At 41.1% G+C, this 18669-nt stretch overlaps 1 protein-coding gene across 1 annotated transcript in view; it reads left to right on the plus strand.

Moving 5' to 3' along the window:
- Nucleotides 1-18669, plus strand: part of LOC130081152 (endonuclease V-like) — a 426892-nt gene that overhangs the window by 80305 nt on the left and 327918 nt on the right. The window contains exons 4-5 of the mRNA XM_056246111.1: nucleotides 16104-16143; nucleotides 16283-16395. Of these exons, the coding sequence (XP_056102086.1) occupies nucleotides 16104-16143; nucleotides 16283-16395 (153 nt within the window). The remainder of the gene's footprint in view (nucleotides 1-16103; nucleotides 16144-16282; nucleotides 16396-18669) is intronic.

Below are 18669 nucleotides of genomic sequence, written 5' to 3' on the forward strand. Positions count from 1 at the left end.
CCGGGACACCAGAATATGCCATCTTTATTTGATTTATCTGGGTCATCGTAAAAACGGCGTTTGGGTGCAGGCAAGCGGGCTGTGCTGCCGACTTGTTTACTGCATAATACACTGGGACAGTCACAATTCTTGGAACTGAACGATTGAGAAACTTTGGTGAAAATCCGGCCGCAGCGGGACTTGAACACCGTCGTTTTCCTAGGCGTGCTAGGACGACTTCGAGGCCTCGGGCTTGATCTCAATCTTTGATCTCAATCGGCCTGCAGAGCGAGAGCGTGGTCTTTGGTCCCGGGCCTGGCGGCGCTGTGGAGCGGCGACTGGCAGTGGCTGTGGCTGAGAGCTGCGAGCAGACGGCTGTTTAGGGCGACCTGCTGCGGAGCTAGAGCGCTTCGGGAGGAAGTGCTTCAGAGCCTGTGATGTCTTTTGAACTTCAACTAACCTTTCCGCGAAATCTTTGACGGAAGATCCGAAGAGTCCAGTCGGTGAGATGGGCGCGTCGAGGAACACAGAGCGCTCCGAGTCCAGCATCTCAGACATCGTAAGCCACAAATGTCTCTCGGCGACAGTGAGAGACGCCATGATCCGCCCCACGGCCTGTGCTGTGGATTTCGCGGCGCGAAGAGCCAGGGCTGTAGCGCTGCGTAGATCCGGCACGCTGATAGCCTCCTGGCCTTCCTCGTCCATTTTCCGGAGAAGGTCGGCCTGAAGTATCTGCAGCACGGCCATAGAGTGGAGAGCCGACACAGCCTGCCCAGCGGCGGTGTAAGCGCGGGAGTGCAGGGCTGACGTGGTGCGGCAAGCCTTTGATGGTAGGGCCGTCTTAGCTCGCCGTCCAGCAGAGGGCGGGCAAAGATGGGCCGCTACGGCTTCTTCCACGGCGGGCAGGGAGTGGTAGCCTCTGTCTTTCGCACCGTCCATAGTGGAGAATGCAGCAGAGACAGAGGGACGCACTCGGGCCGAAAAGGGGGCGGTCCAGGACTTCGCCACTTCTTCGTGAAGCTCAGGAAGAAAGGGCGCTAGTCTGGACGGCGCTGGGGTGCGGTTGCCTTGCAGGAAGCACCCATCTAGCCGGTTGCGCGCGGGCGCCTCCCACTCGAGGCCGAGGCTCGCCACGGCCTGCCAGAGAAGGCGCAACAGCTCCGACTCGATGCTGGCTCTCTTTGATGACGGTGCACGGGCAGAGGGGGGAGGTCCACGGAGCTCACCCAATCCTTGCTGTCCGATGCCAGTAGAGAGCAGCTGGCCTCCCCTGCAGAGATCGCTGGCTCGTCGTCATCGATGACCGTCAGTGAGGGAGTAGAGAGACACTGGCGAAGCTGGGTGGCCCATCGGCGAGCATTTGCGGGAACGAGGAGGCTCAGGGACCCGTTGAGCACGGCGCTTTTTACGGCGCGGCACTGTAGCGGGCGGAAGTGCAGTCTCTGAGAAGAATGCCAGGCGAGTCCGCAGAGTCACCATTGGCAGTAGCTCGCAGTGAGGGCATCTGCCGTCGGCAAGCGCGAGAGCTGCGTGATCCTCTCCCAGGCAGGAAACGCAGATAACATGGCGGTCCCCGTCGCTGAGTGGGGCTCGGCACGAGCCACAAGAGGAAGGCATTTTGAAAAAGACGCGGCTCTTTTAGGTAAAGTGTGCGTTGCGGGGCGAACACACACACACACACAACACAGAGCAGTGAAAGGATATTGAAACGCCGGATAGCGTAGCAGGAATGGCGGCTGAAGGCGGCGAGATGAAGGCCAGCGACTTCAGTAGCAAGGGCTCGTCCCGCAGAAAGCTGTATCGACGGCGCGGCTTCTCACTCTGGATCCAGTCGGTGCGAACGCTCCGCTGAAGAGATGAAAATCAGATTATATCAGCCCATCGAGCCGTATTTATAAGGCTAGGCCACGCCCGTTTCGGCGGGAGCGTGACGCAATGGGCGCGAAGCGCCCTCATTGGACTGTCACTGAATGGCCTCTCTCGATAGGCTGCTGCAATTGCCACAGGCCAGCCAATAGGCACGCTAAGCCGCCTTGCCTATGTCTGCTTGCTGTTGCTGTTTGCATTAATACAAAATTAAGGATAATTTTTTGGCTTCAATATCTAGAGGAAAAGTAAGATATTACGCAGTACGAGAGAACCTCTCGTAAGAGAACTGTCTAGTGTAGTAGGAGACACACGTGGACTCTTAAACCACTGTGAGATTCAGTGGAAGGTAAAACCAGTTCACATTATCACTACTACATCCCACACATAACACAAGTCTGTGCAGATGAGTGAAAGGATTTAACATAACCCACTGAAAGCTCCTGACTGTGTCATTTTTATAGATGTTTATCCACTTGAAAACAAATAAATTACTCTTCTTAAAAATACTGCTTTAGCATACCAGCATGCATGTTTGTGCTTTTGAACACAGACCAGCTTACAATTTAACAATACATCAATAAATTATATACTGATCATTTACTAATGGTTTGTTCATCATTTGTTCATGATTAACCATTGTTTTATTAAGATAATGATACTAAAACAATGTTGATATAAAAAGTGATTTACAAATAATGTATCAAATAATAACTTATATAGCATCTACTAATGACCTGTTTGATTTATTTCATGATTTAATTTTTTTTTTTAAATAACTTTTAACACATTTGTAAAATGGACCAATGTAGTTGAGAGGTGTTGACCAGCCAAAGCGAACTCTTCTGGAAATCTATTTCAAACTCCTGAAACAAACTCCAAAATAAACTTTCTTTTTGGCCTGATTTTGTTCGAATTCCTCACATCCTCGGTTTCATCTGCATTAAATTCAATATGGGGTCTTACCTGACTAAAATCTATTCTTGACCTGTAGGCAATGTGGCATGGAAGTAGCTTGTTGCTTCCTCAACATTAAGCTAACATTGACGCAAGTCATGTAATGAAGCATGATGTCTTGGGTTACAGACAGCCACAGCTAAACCACCATGTTCTAAGTTCTAACCAGATGTGATGCATTGAGATTCCAGTGACAAGCAATTTGTCTGTCCACACCAGATACTATGCGACTATGAGCCACGACAAAATCGATCAAAAATCACAGCCAATCAGAAGAACGCGAATCAATATTTTTGCGCCATTTTGAATTTTCTGAAAACCTACTTTTTCGAAGTCCTCTTAGGCCGTTACTCTGATTTTCATGAAAAATGAATCAGATCATCTTCAGACCATGCCAACAAAAAGTTGCGCAAATCATGTTGATTTGTCAAACTGTTCTCGAATACCGCACAAACTAATTTTACGTAGCGCTTGCGAAAAAAAGACGTAAGGCTGTATCTCCGCAACGCTTAAACGTATTCTGAGCAAACTTGGTACATGTCATCACAAGCATGACCTGAGGCTACATGACGCCTTTCGGCGCAGCGCCACCTACTGGTCCGGAGATATGAAAAATGGCTATTTTTGCTTATAACTTCTCAAAAATGAATTGCTATAACATTACAAAACTCACAATGTGCCATTAGCACCATGCCCTGATGGTACTCAAAAGATTTCGAGACAGCGCCACCTTTTGGTCAAAGTTATAATACAATTTCCAAAAATGCTAATAACTTTTGAATAGATCTGCCTATTAAAATGTCACTGGTCCTAATAGATTCCTTGGGTCACTCCGAGAACATAGACTGCGTCCGAAATCGCGTACTATGCGAGTAGATACTACATTTAAATTAGAACGTACTTCTCAACCGTTAAAAAAGTACGTTCTATATAGTATGAATCCGGGTAGTATGAATGGAGTCCGGACGTACTACATGCGCCATATTGGTATTGTCACGTGACGTGCACTATCACATCAGCGCGAAAATTTAAAGAGCCCGTTCCACTGACTGCACCAACTTCAGCAATGTGTTTAGTTCTGCTTTCCACTTTCGTCTGCGTTTTTACGTCGTTCGAGCTTACAATTCAGAGGAGGCTTCGGTCAGCTGCTCGCATATCACGCCTTCGTCGAGAGCTTTTGTGTAATTTCTCAAATGACGTGAGTATCATCATTTATTTAGTTAATAAATTTTACCTCAGAAAAAACACACACTCGCACACATATCTGTGCAGACAGATGTTGATTTTTGGAAATTTATTTGCTTGTGATACCATCAATGAATATACATACATGAATCAATAGATACATATGTATGCATCTCTGCTGATTCATTCTTGATGGTAGTATCACAAGCAGTGTGTGTGTGTGTATAGATTTGATTTGATTTGATTAACTTTATTAATCCCACACTGGGGAAATTTCATTGTTACAGCAGCTCCAATAAGATACAAAATATAAGAATAGAATAGAGTAAAATTAATTACAATATTAATAATAATGATAATATTAATAATAAACCAACTGTATTTACACAATAACCAACCTTTTGTAAACAGACAATCTATAGACACAAATATACAAATAAATATGCGAATAAATAGAGGTAATAGTGCACAGTTGGAAGTGACACAAAGTTAATAAATAGATAAAAAATGTAGTGCAAAATATTGTCCAGTGCTACTCAAGTTCAGCATCAGCTAGCAATGCTGCTTTGTGATGTTGCATTAAAGAGTCTAACTGCTACTGGAATGAAAGACCTACGGAAGCGCTCCTTCTTGCACTGAGGGTGCAGCAGTCTACTACTGAAGGAGCTGCTCAGGGAGCTCACAGTCTCATGTAGGGGGTGAGTGGTGTTGCCCATAATAGATGCCAGCCTGGCTAGCATCCTTCTCTCGCCCACCTCCTCTATGGTGTCCAGAGGGCAGACCAGAACAGAGCTAGCCTTCATCAGCAGTTTGTTGAGTCTTTTCCTATCCCTTTCAGTGCTCCCAGCTCCCCAGCAGGGTACTGCATAAAATATAGTAGACGCCACCACAGAGTCATAAAAAGTTTTTAACAGAGACCTGCACACACCGAAGGAACTCAGCCTCCTCAGTAGGTGGAGACGGCTTTGGCCCTTCTTGTACAGGACGTCTGTGTTTGTGGACCAGTCAAGTTTCTTGTTAAGGTGAACACCCAGGTATTTGTAAGTCTCCACCATCTCAATGTCGACACCCTGGATGTTCACCGGTGTAGTACCCGGCTGCCTCCGGCGAAAGTCAACCACCATCTCTTTTGTCTTGCTGGCGTTGATGTGAAGATGGTTTAACTCACACCAGTTGACAAAATCCCTGATGACCTCCCGGTACTCCTGGTCATTCTCCTCTGATACCCTCCCAACAATGGCAGTATCATCAGAGAACTTCTGCATGTGACAGCTGCTTGTGTTATGCCTGAAGCCTGCTGTGTACAGGGTGTAGAGAAAAGGAGCGAGCACTGTCCCCTGTGGTGCTCCTGTGCTGCTCATCACCACATCAGACACACAGTCCAGGACCTCACATACTGTGGTCTGTCAGTGAGGTAACTGATGATCCATGCAGACAGGTGGTGGTCAACACCAGCTCCTAATAGCTTCCCCCAGAGCAGCGATGGTTGAATTGTATTGAAAGCACTGGAGAAATAAAAAAAACATGACCCTCACAGTGCTCCCAGTATTCTCCAGATGTGACAGTGCTCTGTGTGAAAGATAGATGATGGCATCCTCCACCCCTATGCCTGGTTGGTAAGCGAACTGTAGGGGGTCCAGTTCTGAGCTCAGCACGGTTCTCAGGTGTCGTAGTACAATCCTCTCCAAAGTTTTCATTAGGTGAGAAATTAAGGCCACAGGTCTAAAGTGGCTGGGCTCCTTGGGATGTGTATTTTTTGGAACTGGAACAACACACGACGTCTTCCACAGGACTGGAACCCGCTCCAGACTCAGACTCAGGTTGAAGATGTACTGGATAACCTCACTGAGCTGATCTGCACAATCTTTAAGCATTATGGAGCAGATTCCATCTGGGCCCGGTGCCTTTCTTGCCTTGGTCTTTTTTAGCTCCTTCACCTGATTGACTGTTAGAGAGATACTGCTAGAGGGTAGTATATAAGCTCCCTGGAGAGAAGAATGGACGGGGGAGCGTGAAACATCCATAAATGAGGAGTGAGTAGACAGTTGTGAAGTAGGGGATGCTGATGTCTCCGAATCCCTGAGGGACGAAGAGTTGCTCCGCAGTGGCCAGAGAGGGAAAGGCTGAGTCACCGACAGGTAGTCGGTAGTCACATATATATATATATATATATATATATATATATATATATATATATATATTATATATACATGCATACATACACACACACAGAGGGTCACCATTGGTGGACAGTAGGATAACACACTGAGGTCAGATACAATACACATACATGTGTAGTAGGGGTGTAACGATACACGTATTCGTATTGAACCGTTCGGTACGAGGCTTTCGGTTCGGTTTTCGGTACCGAACGGTTCGTTGGACCATTTTTCCTGCCGACCAAAATTTCGTTATTTCAAATGTAGGCGCGTTGCGCGTGGCAAGTGCGCTCAGAAACGCTGGCGTGACCACAACATTGCCCAACATCAAATGGCAAATGTAATGTAATCGGAACGAAACTGAGCTATACTCGTTAATGTGTGGTTGACGGACCGTTTATCAGTTTGGACCAATGCAGCGCGAGCCGATCTTAATCAAGCAGCACTGTTACTACACAGCGAAATCCAGTAAAGAAAAAAATTGAATTCGCCAGTGAAGTAATAACATCACTGCGAGATCTAGTGAGAAACATTCACATTTCTCCGTTATTAACAGATCCAAACAGCGCTGACGTGGAAACCAGGAAGAAACATTGTGCCATGAATGAACTATCCAGTGTCCACAGATCAGCAACATTCACCATGGATTTACTGAAGTAACACTACTAACTGTAACCATGGAAGTTTGGCAGGAATAGTAGGTTATAATGCTTTCAAGTAACATTACGTCAGTTTTATTTTGACATTATGAATACAATTGCTGCCCTCAAATGTTAATCTGATCTAAAATAAACCTTTGTTTATAACTACTACAATATTACATTTCATTTTGTCCAAGGAGCTGTTTTGTTTTATATGCTCCTAAGAAAAGTCAAATATAGCTCCATCATTGCTCAAAGTAAAAAAATATCATACTTTATGATGTTAGTTTTAATAAAAATATAATTAAAAAATGTAATCAAGGACATTTCTCTGGCATTTCTTTCTTTTTGCTGTATCGAAAACGTACCGAACCGTGACACAAGTGTATCGTATCGAACCGAACCGTGAATTTTGTGAACCGTTACACCCCTAATGTGTAGCCTATAGCCTATGAAGACTAGATGTAAACGCCTAAATCTTCTAAAATGAGCATTTTTATCAAGCTTGTGTATTTAGGTTCAGTAATTTCACCTTAATAGCAATTAATATGTCCTTTTCATTGACATTAAATTGAAATAACAAACATTCAAGCTTGATAAAAAAAAAAAAAATTCAGATGGCACTTGGAGGCTTTTAAATTTTAAGTCTTCATTCATTCATGTATATATGTATATGTATATATACACACACACACATATAAATACACAAATACATAAGAAATTGATCATATACATATAAATACATATATTTATAAATAAGCCAAATAATTCTTGTCGGTTCACATTGTATTCTAAAATTAACTATATACAAATACATGTTTACAGATTGTGAGCACTACAACCTATACTACCACCTCAATGCTGCTGTGCTAATTCTTCATCTATATTTTGAAGATGGAGCTGACCTCCACCTCCACCCCTACCTTCCAGCTCTCACGCCAGTCCATCCAGTCCCTGATTGCTGCAGTGAAACCTGGTTGTTAATCCAGTTTAACTGGTGCTGGTGTTCTAGCTACATATCACATATTTGAGCTTAATTTTTTACAAATTATTTTCTTTACATTTGGGTAGGAAAAATTCAAGTGGACATCCAAAAATTACCCAAGGTGTAAAGTCCTCATCTTGTACACATGCTTTGAAAGAAACAGATTTTAAATTATTGTAAAGTGATGCCCTACAAATGAGATTGCTAGTATCAAAGTGCCTTTAGATCTTTTAGAAACCTGTGAAAGTTACCTTACTGAAGCTGCTGAAGTTAATTTTCTTCCCTCAAGATGACACTATAATAGAAATGTTTTAAAACTTTTCCTTTTGGTGGTGCTTTAAGATCTATTATACTACTTTGTGCCAAAGTTTTGTGATTTTGTTTTAAGCTTTGTATTCTGTACCCATTTAAAAGTTAAATAATACACAAAAATAAAGCATAATATATACATTTTAAAGGTGTGGGTATTTCTCTACAGTGCAGCACTCATTCAGACAACATTTTTCAGATACACCTGCAATTTGCTTGTTTAAAAAAAACATCTGGAATCTGCCACAAAATAAGTGCACACAACACACTTTAAAAAGATTAATTACTCAATGCCACATATTAAACACTTTACAACACTTTACAACTGACAATCTAGCTGTAAATACCTTGGAATTAAGTGTTTTGTAATAAAACTTGCTAAAACAGCATGTCAAAATGAGCTTACAAATAAATGGAAAGAGTGTGTAACATTTGTTTTCTTTATTAATATTTTTTAGCAATTATTTCTAAAAGCTAAAGGAAGCTTTTAGAAATTCCTCTCTCTCTTTTGTCTTCCTTTCTCTCTCTCTCTTTCTCCCTGGCCTCATGCTCTCGTCGCTCTCTTTCATTAGCCACTCTATAAAAACACAAGTGTGTTCATCAGCCCCCTGCAAAATCAACACAGAATTTAACATTAGTGATGAACCATGGTCAATCTATATTATTAATATTAATGTTACATGTTCAAGTTGAGGTAACACTTGTTAAAAGTAACTAGCTTGCTATGTAGCCAACACATATCACATAATATCAAGTCAACACTGGTAAAGGAGAAATAAAATAGTTGTAAAATAAAAGTTTTGTAACTATCTCATTAAACTGCGAAACAACAAATGTCGTTGTTTAAAGAAAACTGTTAGCTAACTCAGGGGTTTTCAAACTGGGGGCAGCAGCAAGTTGGAAGAAAAGTAAAAAAAAAAAAGGATTAAAGTAAAAAAAAAATATTATTATGAGTATTGTAATGAAATAGCATTATAATAATTTGTGCATAGCCTATCTGAACATTATACTTGTAATGCTAATCTTTTAGAGATGCACCGATTGATTGGCTGGTGACCGGAATTGGACGATTTTCATGTGATTGTCGACCGGCCGATCAGTCTGACATGCTGATTTTATGCCGGTCTAATGCACTCGGGCGCCGCATGATTAACATCGCGCAACATCAGCATCCCACATGCACACGGAACGCACATGTAGGAAACCTCGTGAATTACGGCCGTTTCAGATCTCAAGCGCGAGAGGCGCGTATTTTTTCGGCGTACATGTTATCAATGCGCGAGCTTCATTCACAGCGCGAGCAGGAGCGCAAAGCAGGAGCGTAAGCAGCAGTGAAGCGGGTTTCGGCACAATCTATTTTTGCTGCGCAGCTCACACTCAATTAAAGTGAAAGCACACTTTTGATGGACAAAATAAATATGATTTCACACAAAAAGTGCCTAAAATGCACATAATTTGCATGTCTAGTGTGTTTTAACAAGAACTGGAGTAGGCTATGTCAGAAAAGAAAATGAAGACTCAAAAATATTTATAGAAAATTTACCCATTTAAACTTAAACTTGTCTTAATTATTCAGTTTGGGTAAAACTATATGATGTTATATATATATATCTATATATATATATATATATATTATATATTTATATATGCTATATATAAATATATATATATATAAATATATATATATAGAGAGAGAGAGAGAGAGAGAGAGAGAGAGAGAGAGAGAGAGAGAGAGAGAGAGAGCGAGAGAGAGAAAGAAAGAAAGAGAAAAAAATATTTGTGTGTGTTGTAAAGTGGTTAGAAAAAAGGAAATCAGATCGGCTAAAATCTGTATCGGCAGGTCAAACTCAATGAAAAATTGTAATCAGCCTAGAAAATTGTAATAGGTGCATCTCTATAATCGTTCTGATAGGCTGGTATCAAACACCATCACATAATCTGATGTTCACCTAGAGGTTTTATTTATTTCTACATTTGCTGTAGTAGTGTCGATGGGTTCAATAACACATCCTGCAGAAGGGGGGCCTTGGCCAGAAGCTATTGGTATTTAGGGGGCCTTGGCATGGAAAAGTTTGGGAACCCCTGAGCTAACTGACAGGCATTAGCTCGTTCTGTTCGGTAATAACAATGATAAAAATTTAATTTTGCAGCCAATTCACAAAATTGTACCCTCGATTTACATTATTTAAACTTTTAACGAGTCAATCGTTTACTTATATGACGTTAAACAAATACAATTTAACCACAAAGAAACAAAAAGTGTTTTAGTACTTACACTTGAAAACCATAGACAACAGCCGCGTCTCCGGTTTCGGCCATTTTCAAATATAACGACAACAACTCCGCTCCCGTGGCATCATGGGATAGTAAAGTGTCCATCGTACGCACACTTCGGAATCTCGCCGGAAGTAGTAGGTCATCTGGGTACTTTTCTCCTACTGTTTTTCGAATTCTATGATTTCGGACATACTACTCTGCTCGCGTACTGTTTTTCGCATACTATATAGTATGGAAGTACGTGATTTCGGACGCAGCCATAGATACCAAGTTTGCCGTATTTGGCTGAACTTCCTGTCCGCCATCTTGATTTTTATTCAATACCTACTTTTTCAAACTCCTCCTAGACCTTTTGTCCGATTTTCACCAAAATTGAATCGTATCATCTCCAGACTGTGCCGACTAAAAGTTATGGATTTCGTGACGATATTTCTGTTTTGGTATACCACAGCATCAAAGTTGAGGCATGCTGCCAAAATTACTATTCAGGCTTTATCTATGCAATGCTTTCACATTTTGACACCAAACTTTGTATGTGTCATTGTCACCTCACTCTGATCACATCAGTTTTGTAACTGCGCCGTCTATTGGTTGAAAGTGATAATCCATTAAATCATATTTTTAGTTACTGTATGTGATTTTTCAGCCATTTTGCCTAAATTCATCTTAAAGCAACACTAAGAAAGATTTTTTACCTTAAAATAATGTTTCCAAAATCGTTTCAGAGGTCCATGAAGACGTAACAGGGTGAAAGGCACTTCTGGATTCGCTTTGCGGTCCTATATCTGCTATAACCACACTATGTAAGATTGCCAGATAGGGTCGCGTTTCTGTAGTTCTAATGAGACATAAGAAAACTACACATTTGTCTTGCTTTACGTCAAGCGCTACAATAGTTTAGGATTACAAATTTATTTAAATGTTTAATTTAGGTTCCAGTACAATAGTATATAAACTGAGAAAGTTCTGGAGATTGAATTTAGCATTCAGCTGTTGAGCACGAGATTTCTGTCCTGTTCTGTTTCTCTCTATACAGCCGCCAGACCTGTTTCTCTCTATTGTAAGTTAAATGAAACAGATTACTGAAACTCTTGGAGACTCTCGTGAGCTTTTGTCTCAGCAAGAGAGAGTCCTGGCATTCCTGTTCTTGAGTCTCAGTGTTTGAATAAGTTATCACTCTCAGTTTCAATACAGGTTTCCTAAACCTGTAGACGAGTTTGCTCCACCTCTATGTAAATCCCTCCCCCTAAATGTATAAATTGCAATGTAAAAGTTCCCTTAGTTAGACTTGGCTAAGATTTTTGGACGAAGCAGACTACAGCAATAAAGAATCCTGCTTAAAAGATACACCCGAGTCTCTGGTCTTCGCTTCTGAGTTTCCTACACTTTAGAAGAAAAAGTTCACAACAATAGTCATTATTTTGTTTTTCTTCGTTTCTGATGTCGCAATACATCATACTTTCATGAAATCATGCAACATACTCTACCTTGTCTGTGGACATCGTTCATTCCAAAGCCGGTGCTGGATAAACAACGAGCGTGCGTGCGACAGTAGGCTGCGGTAGGCTAAATTATTTACGACAGCGGTAATGGACAATTCCGCTTCCAACCTGTAGGGCGACCGCAGAGGAAAAGTTACTTGGTGTTGCTTTAAAATGTCTTTAATTGCTGTCACAGTGTCTGGTTTGTGTTTCCCTGGGTAACCACCAGAGGTCCTCTTCCACCACGGTGTCATTCACTCATACTACATTTCCCATCATCCTTTTCTGTCACTCATTGATCATTGCACACAGCTGTTTCCCTTCACCTTGTATCTATGTGTATATACACTCACCGGCCACTTTATTAGGTACCCCATGCTAGTAACGGGTTGGACCCCCTTTTGCCTTCAGAACTGCCTCAATTCTTCGTGGCATAGATTCAACAAAGTGCTGGAAGCATTCCTCAGGGAGTTTGGTCCATATTGACATGATGGCATCACACAGTTGCCGCAGATTTGTCGGCTGCACATCCATGATGCGAATCTCCCGTTCCACCACATCCCAAAGATGCTCTATTGGGTTGAGATCTGGTGACTGTGGAGGCCATTTTAGTACAGTGAACTCATTGTCATGTTCAAGAAACCAATTTGAAATGATTAGAGCTTTGTGACATGGTGGAAGTAGCCATCAGAGGATGGGTACATGGTGGCCATAAAGGGATGGACATGGTCAGAAACAATGCTCAGGTAGGCCGTGGCATTTAAACGATGCCCAATTGGCACTAAGGGGCCTAAAGTGTGCCAGGAAAACATCCCCCACACCATTACACCACCACCACCAGCCTGCACAGTGGTAACATGGCATGATGGTTCCATGTTCTCATTCTGTTTACGCCAAATTCTGACTCTAACATCTGAATGTCTCAACAGAAATCGAGACTCATCAGACCAGGCAACATTTTTCCAGTCTTCAACTGTTCAATTTTGGTGAGCTCTTGCAAATTGTAGCCTCTTTTTCCTAGTTGTAGTGGAGATGAGTGGTACCCGGTGGAGTCTTCTGCTGTTGTAGCCCATCCGCCTCAAGGTTGTGCGTGTTTTGGCTTCACAAATGCTTTGCTGCATACCTCGGTTGTAACGAGTGGTTATTTCAGTCACTGTTGCCCTTCTATCAGCTCGAACCAGTCTGGCCATTCTCCTCTGAACTCTGGCATCAACAAGGCATTTCCGCCCACAGAACTGCCACTCACTGGATGTTTTTTCTTTTTCGGACCATTCTCTGTAAACCCTAGAGATGGTTGTGCGTGAAAATCCCAGTAGATTAGCAGTTTCTGAAATACTCAGACCAGCCCTTCTGGCACCAACAATCATGCCACGTTCAAAGTCACTCAAATCAACTTTCTTCCCCATACTGATGCTCGGTTTGAACTGCAGGAGATTGTCTTGACCATGTCTACATGCCTAAATGCACTGAGTTGCCGCCATGTGATTGGCTGCTTAGAAATTAAGTGTTAACGAGCAGTTGGACAGGTGTACCTAATAAAGTGGCCGGTGAGTGTATATACCCTGTTTGTTCAGTGTTTGTCACGGAGTCCTTGTTACATGTCATGTCACCTCTGAAGTTCTGGTTTGCTGGTTTCTTGTTTATGTTCTTGTGTTTGGATTGACTATTTGGAGTTTGACCCTTGCTTGGACTGGTTTTGTGAGTACGGATTACCCTAATACAATACTGCAATTGGATCTTACCGTTTCCTGTGTGTGTATCATGACAATTGCTCCTTGCTGCAGTTGGTCTGAAACTCATGTTGGCATGTCTTGTCGGCTGCTTTTGTGCTTGGCCCCGGTAATGGCTGCTTGCAGCTATATATCCAGCCACCTACTGGTCCGGAGATATGAAAAATGGCTATTTTTGCTCATAACTTCTGAACGGTTTGTCCAAAAATCATAAAAGTGGTCTCGTTGGATTCAGGGCGTCATGCCGAGTCGACTGATATCCCATTTTGACTGTCGGCCATTTTTTATTATGTGCTAAAATGCTGTATTTTTAGAACACATGAACGAATTGTTACGAAACTCGGTATGGGTCATCAGTACGATACCCTGAAGGAACCTGAGAAGTTTCGAAACAGCGCCACCTAGTGGTAAAATTTATTTTTCAAATGCTTATAACTCTGGGTGTGGTTGACTTATTTTATTTTGACTTATTTTCATATCATTAGACTCCTGAATCCTCGCCGAGTCCAACGATACCAGACTTGCCAGGTTTCGGCAAATGGTTTGTGCAGCGTTGTAATTTTGCGCTTAAAAAACATTTGCCAATATCTTCGTAACAGTTTGACCGATCGAGACGAAACCACCGTCAGAAGTTTGAAAACATAGGTCGCTGGCTATATGCTAATGCCCAAATGGCAAAATATTGATAGTAAGGGGTAATAAAATTCAATCAAAGTAACGTGTCAGTCATTTTTTAGGTGTTTTTTTCACATAAATATCTGTAACTCTGCAGCGAATTGAGATATTTTCACCAAAATTTACACACAGATGTCTGGGCTCACTCTGAGGACACATAAAAAAATGGTGGGACTGAGCCTCTTGGTGGTGCTATAGAACAAAACGTGAAATTGCCATTGAATTCAATACAGTTTTGTGATTTAAATGCATTGGTGTAACATTACAAAACTCAGTGTGTGCCATAAGCAGCATGCCCTGAAGGCACTCAAAAGATTTTGAGACAGCGCCACCTTTTGGTCAAAAATTATAATTAATTTCCGAAAATGCTAATAACTTTTGAATAAATTTGCCTATTGTAATGACAGTGATCTTAATAGATTCCTTGGGTTATGCCAAAAACATATATACCAGGTTTGCCATAATCAGCCAAACTTCCTGTCCGCCATCTTTATTTTTTTTTTAAAACCTTCTTTTTCGAACTTCTCCTAGAACGTTGGTCCGATTTTCACCAAAATTGAATCGTGTCATCTCCAGACCGTGCCGTCTAAAAGTTATGGATTTCGTGACGATAGATGAAACCGTTTTCGTATACCACAGCATCAAAGTTGAGGCATGCTGCCAAAATGACTATTTAGGCTTTATCTCTGCAATGCCTTCACATTTTGACACCAAAACTTTGTATGTGTCATTGTCACCTCACTCTGATCACAATGCATCACCACCTATTGGTTGAAAGTGATAAACCATTAAATCATTTTATAAGTTACTGTATATATAATTTTTAAGCCATTTTGCCTAAATTCATCTTTAAATGTCTTTAATTGCTCCTTGCTGCAGTTGGTCTGAAAATCCCATGTTGGCATGTCTTGTTGTCCGCTTTTGCGCTTGGCCCCGGTAATGGCTGTTTGCAGCTATTTAACTTTGCTTTGCTTTTCACAACATGCTAGCGGAATGATTGGCGCTCTTTTTTTATTGCCTTTTTTTCATATCACATATTTTAGTAATCATCATAGATTAGGTATCATTCGAAAGCTTACGAACTCAAAATTCATCCTTTGAAAACATAGTAGTAGTAGCATAGTAGTTTACACAGGACTGGTGGGAAATGCTTTATTCTAGATGTTATGTGGTTGATTTTAATAGGTGAACTGATAGGTGTCTTTTCAGCTTGCCACTATAAATCGCTATTTTCTGCACTTAACTAGTGAATTTTGCCAAGATATATTCAGAGATGATAGACAAGATGTTATAGAATAATAATTTAATGAAATCCCAGTTTTGACAAAAAAACTGACATTCTACTTATTTTTAGACCTTACTGAAAACGTACCAGCACGACATCTGACGGGTTTTCCCAGATCGCATCACAAATATTCTTTAATTGCAGAATGAGAGGCACAGGTCACTATATATCTAATGGCAGAGCGATGTCTTACATACTGTAATTGTGGAATAAAATGGCTATATTCACATAGATTATGCATGATACTTTTATATTCAGCCTAATAAAAATCTTCCACGGTAACAAGACTAACTAGAAACAGCTAGAAACAACAAGACTAATGAGGGAGAAAACAACACTGAGATCTGCAGTCTCTCAAAAACACTGCAAAATGAATCTCTTATTTTCATCTGCACATGTCCATTAATTTATAATAAATAGAAGAATAAGTAAATAGAAGAGTATTAAAAACTTACTGATTAGTAGCACTATACAGTTGTCTTATGGGTTTGAAATGACATGAGGGTGAGTAAATGATGACAGAATTTTTGGGTGAACTATCTCTTTCTTAAATTATATATTTTTTCCTTTGCAGGTGCTATTTGTGGACGGGAATGGATTGTTCCACTACCGGGGTAGATGAAACTCTTCTGTCTTCTGACTAAATCAGTTACTTCAAATGACATCTTATGGATTTACCCATTTTAAAGAATTTTCAAGACCAAAAAGGCAGTCCTCTCTCTCTCTGACCCTTTCTTTATGTGATTTTTATAGAGTTTGGTTTGGCCTGTCATCTTGGTGTTCTGTCAGATCTGCCCTGTGTGGGTGTTGCCAAGAACCTTCTTCATGTAGAGGGAGTGTTGAAAAGTGAAGAGCACCATTCACAGGTCAGAGTCACACCTGAATGCCAGGGAACAATGTATCTACTATCCAAACCGTTTGGTTCCAAAATGTGCGTGAGAGATGTGGCTGCACCAGCAATCCTTTCGTGTCAGTGCACGGGACAAAATGAAAGCTTATAGGTTAGAGCAGGGGTGCAAAACTCCTGGATGGTCACAGTCTTAAAGAGTTTAGTCCCAACCCTGCCTCAACACACACACACCTGTAGTTTTCAAATAAGCCTGAAGGACTTGATTAGCTGGATCATGCGTGTTTAATTACGGTTGAAGCTAAACTCTGCAGGGCTGTGGCCCTCCAGGAGTTTTGCACCCCTAGGCCAAAGCTTTAAAGATGGTATTAAACTACTACCTATAATTTTGCAAATATTTGGTACCCCTCATAATATGTGAATACACGAGTAGATTTAATACATATATTATTTGACTGGATATGCAGATTTTTAATAATCTAATATTTACATAATATTGTAATATTATTATCAGATATTAAATTTTTTATATATTACTTCTATAATATTGTATGACATTATTACAACAATAGACAACAATATAACTGTTAAATTGTAAAAACATTAAATCATTTTAATTTATGTTATGCATATGACTGTTACATAACAGGATGTGTCAAATATGTCATTCAGATATCCTCCTGTTGGCATATTTTGGAGACATTTTTTAGCCTCAATGTTCCTCACAGCAAAATGATTCCAATCAGATGGCCCTCTATAAGATTAGTTGTGAATTAGTGGTCGGCTTTTTTTCCAATCCGCGGGTCCCGCTTTTATGAAATTATTTGGCCCTCCCCAGCCTGCCCCGCACCACTGTATCTATTTTACAACCCGCCCGCCCCGCACCTGCGACCATTAAATAGACATACTAGAAGTCCCGACCTCAATTTCTCCCGTACCTCGTCTTCCATCTTTACTTTTATTGCTCCGTTTATGTTGACGTGGCTGGCGGTGGGAGCTGCTTGGGGCGCCGCTTTCGTGACGTGTCACGTGACGCCAAAGGTTTGGGGATATCACGCAAGTTAAGTTGCTACGGCCTTCGTATTGTAACCTTATCAAAGAACCTAATAAAATATGAAAATAGATATTCCCAAATATTTAATATAGGCTGGAAACATACATGGATTTTTTATTTTATTTAGTTTTTAATGACCCGCACCAACCCGCCCCGCAAATAAAGTGACAATTTCTTTCCCCGCCCCAACCCGACCCGCAGGGTCCGCGCGTTATGAGACGACACGCGCATCACTATCGTGAATGTATACGTAATGGATCCATAATATAAATGGGCAGTGATTTCAGGACTTTCCTCTGACATTTCAGCACAGACTGTGCCATATTTACTAAACAGGACCAATTAGCGTGAGAGCGCTATTCTAAAAAGGGGCATATGGGAGTGGAAGTTCTGCGCGTGATCTACCGACAACGCGTAAATTACAGAACGTTCATTTACATAATGACCAACTCAATCTACAAAGAGCAGCGCAAACAGCGCTTTTTTTGGGGAGTAAATAATGGCGCAAAAACCAGTAAATTGACTTGCGGAAACCATCGTAAAACTCCTTGGATGATTAATTTAAAGGTTAGAGTTGTTGGGTGACGTCACTTCTTGTTGACGTTCGAAGTATTGTCAAACAAAACGGAGGCTAGCTAGACCCTCCCTCCTCCTCACCCCGTCCCCTCCCCCTGTAGTTTTACTGATACTTCATTCAAGGTGTAATGTTGCCAAGTTAGATAAATGCTTTCATAGAAAGCAGAATAGAATGGAGAAAAAGAGAAACATTACCAGAAAAACACGATAAAACGTTTCGCCACCTGAGGTTATAACTTTAGCTCCCATACAAGGACGCAATAATAGCAAGTTAATAGCTTTGCGTTTCCCAGTGAGCATAAACAGCGGCTCCGTCGTAAACAAATTTAGCCAAAGTTGTTAATAGGCTATGAATGAACATTCAAATTCATAAAGTTTTTTTTTCTTTTGTTTTTCTTTTCTTTATTTAATAAGAAATACAATTTACAGACCCAAATCTACAGAGACACTACATGCTTATACATTCATCCTCACATTCATACCCCAAAACATACATGAGAAAAGGTTTCATATAATTATAATAAACATAGAATATTATTCCATTTTTTGTTATATTCATCTAATTTATTGTTGCTTTCTGCTATTATCTTTTCTAAAAGAAGATGCGACCTTATAACATTCTTAACCCTCTGGGGACCAAGGTGTTTTTGGGGTCCTTGAGAT

The sequence above is a fragment of the Rhinichthys klamathensis genome, unplaced genomic scaffold (genome assembly GCF_029890125.1).
Source record: "Rhinichthys klamathensis goyatoka isolate OS25496 unplaced genomic scaffold, OSU_Roscu_1.1 h1tg000036l_1, whole genome shotgun sequence".
Lineage (NCBI taxonomy): Eukaryota > Metazoa > Chordata > Actinopteri > Cypriniformes > Leuciscidae > Rhinichthys > Rhinichthys klamathensis.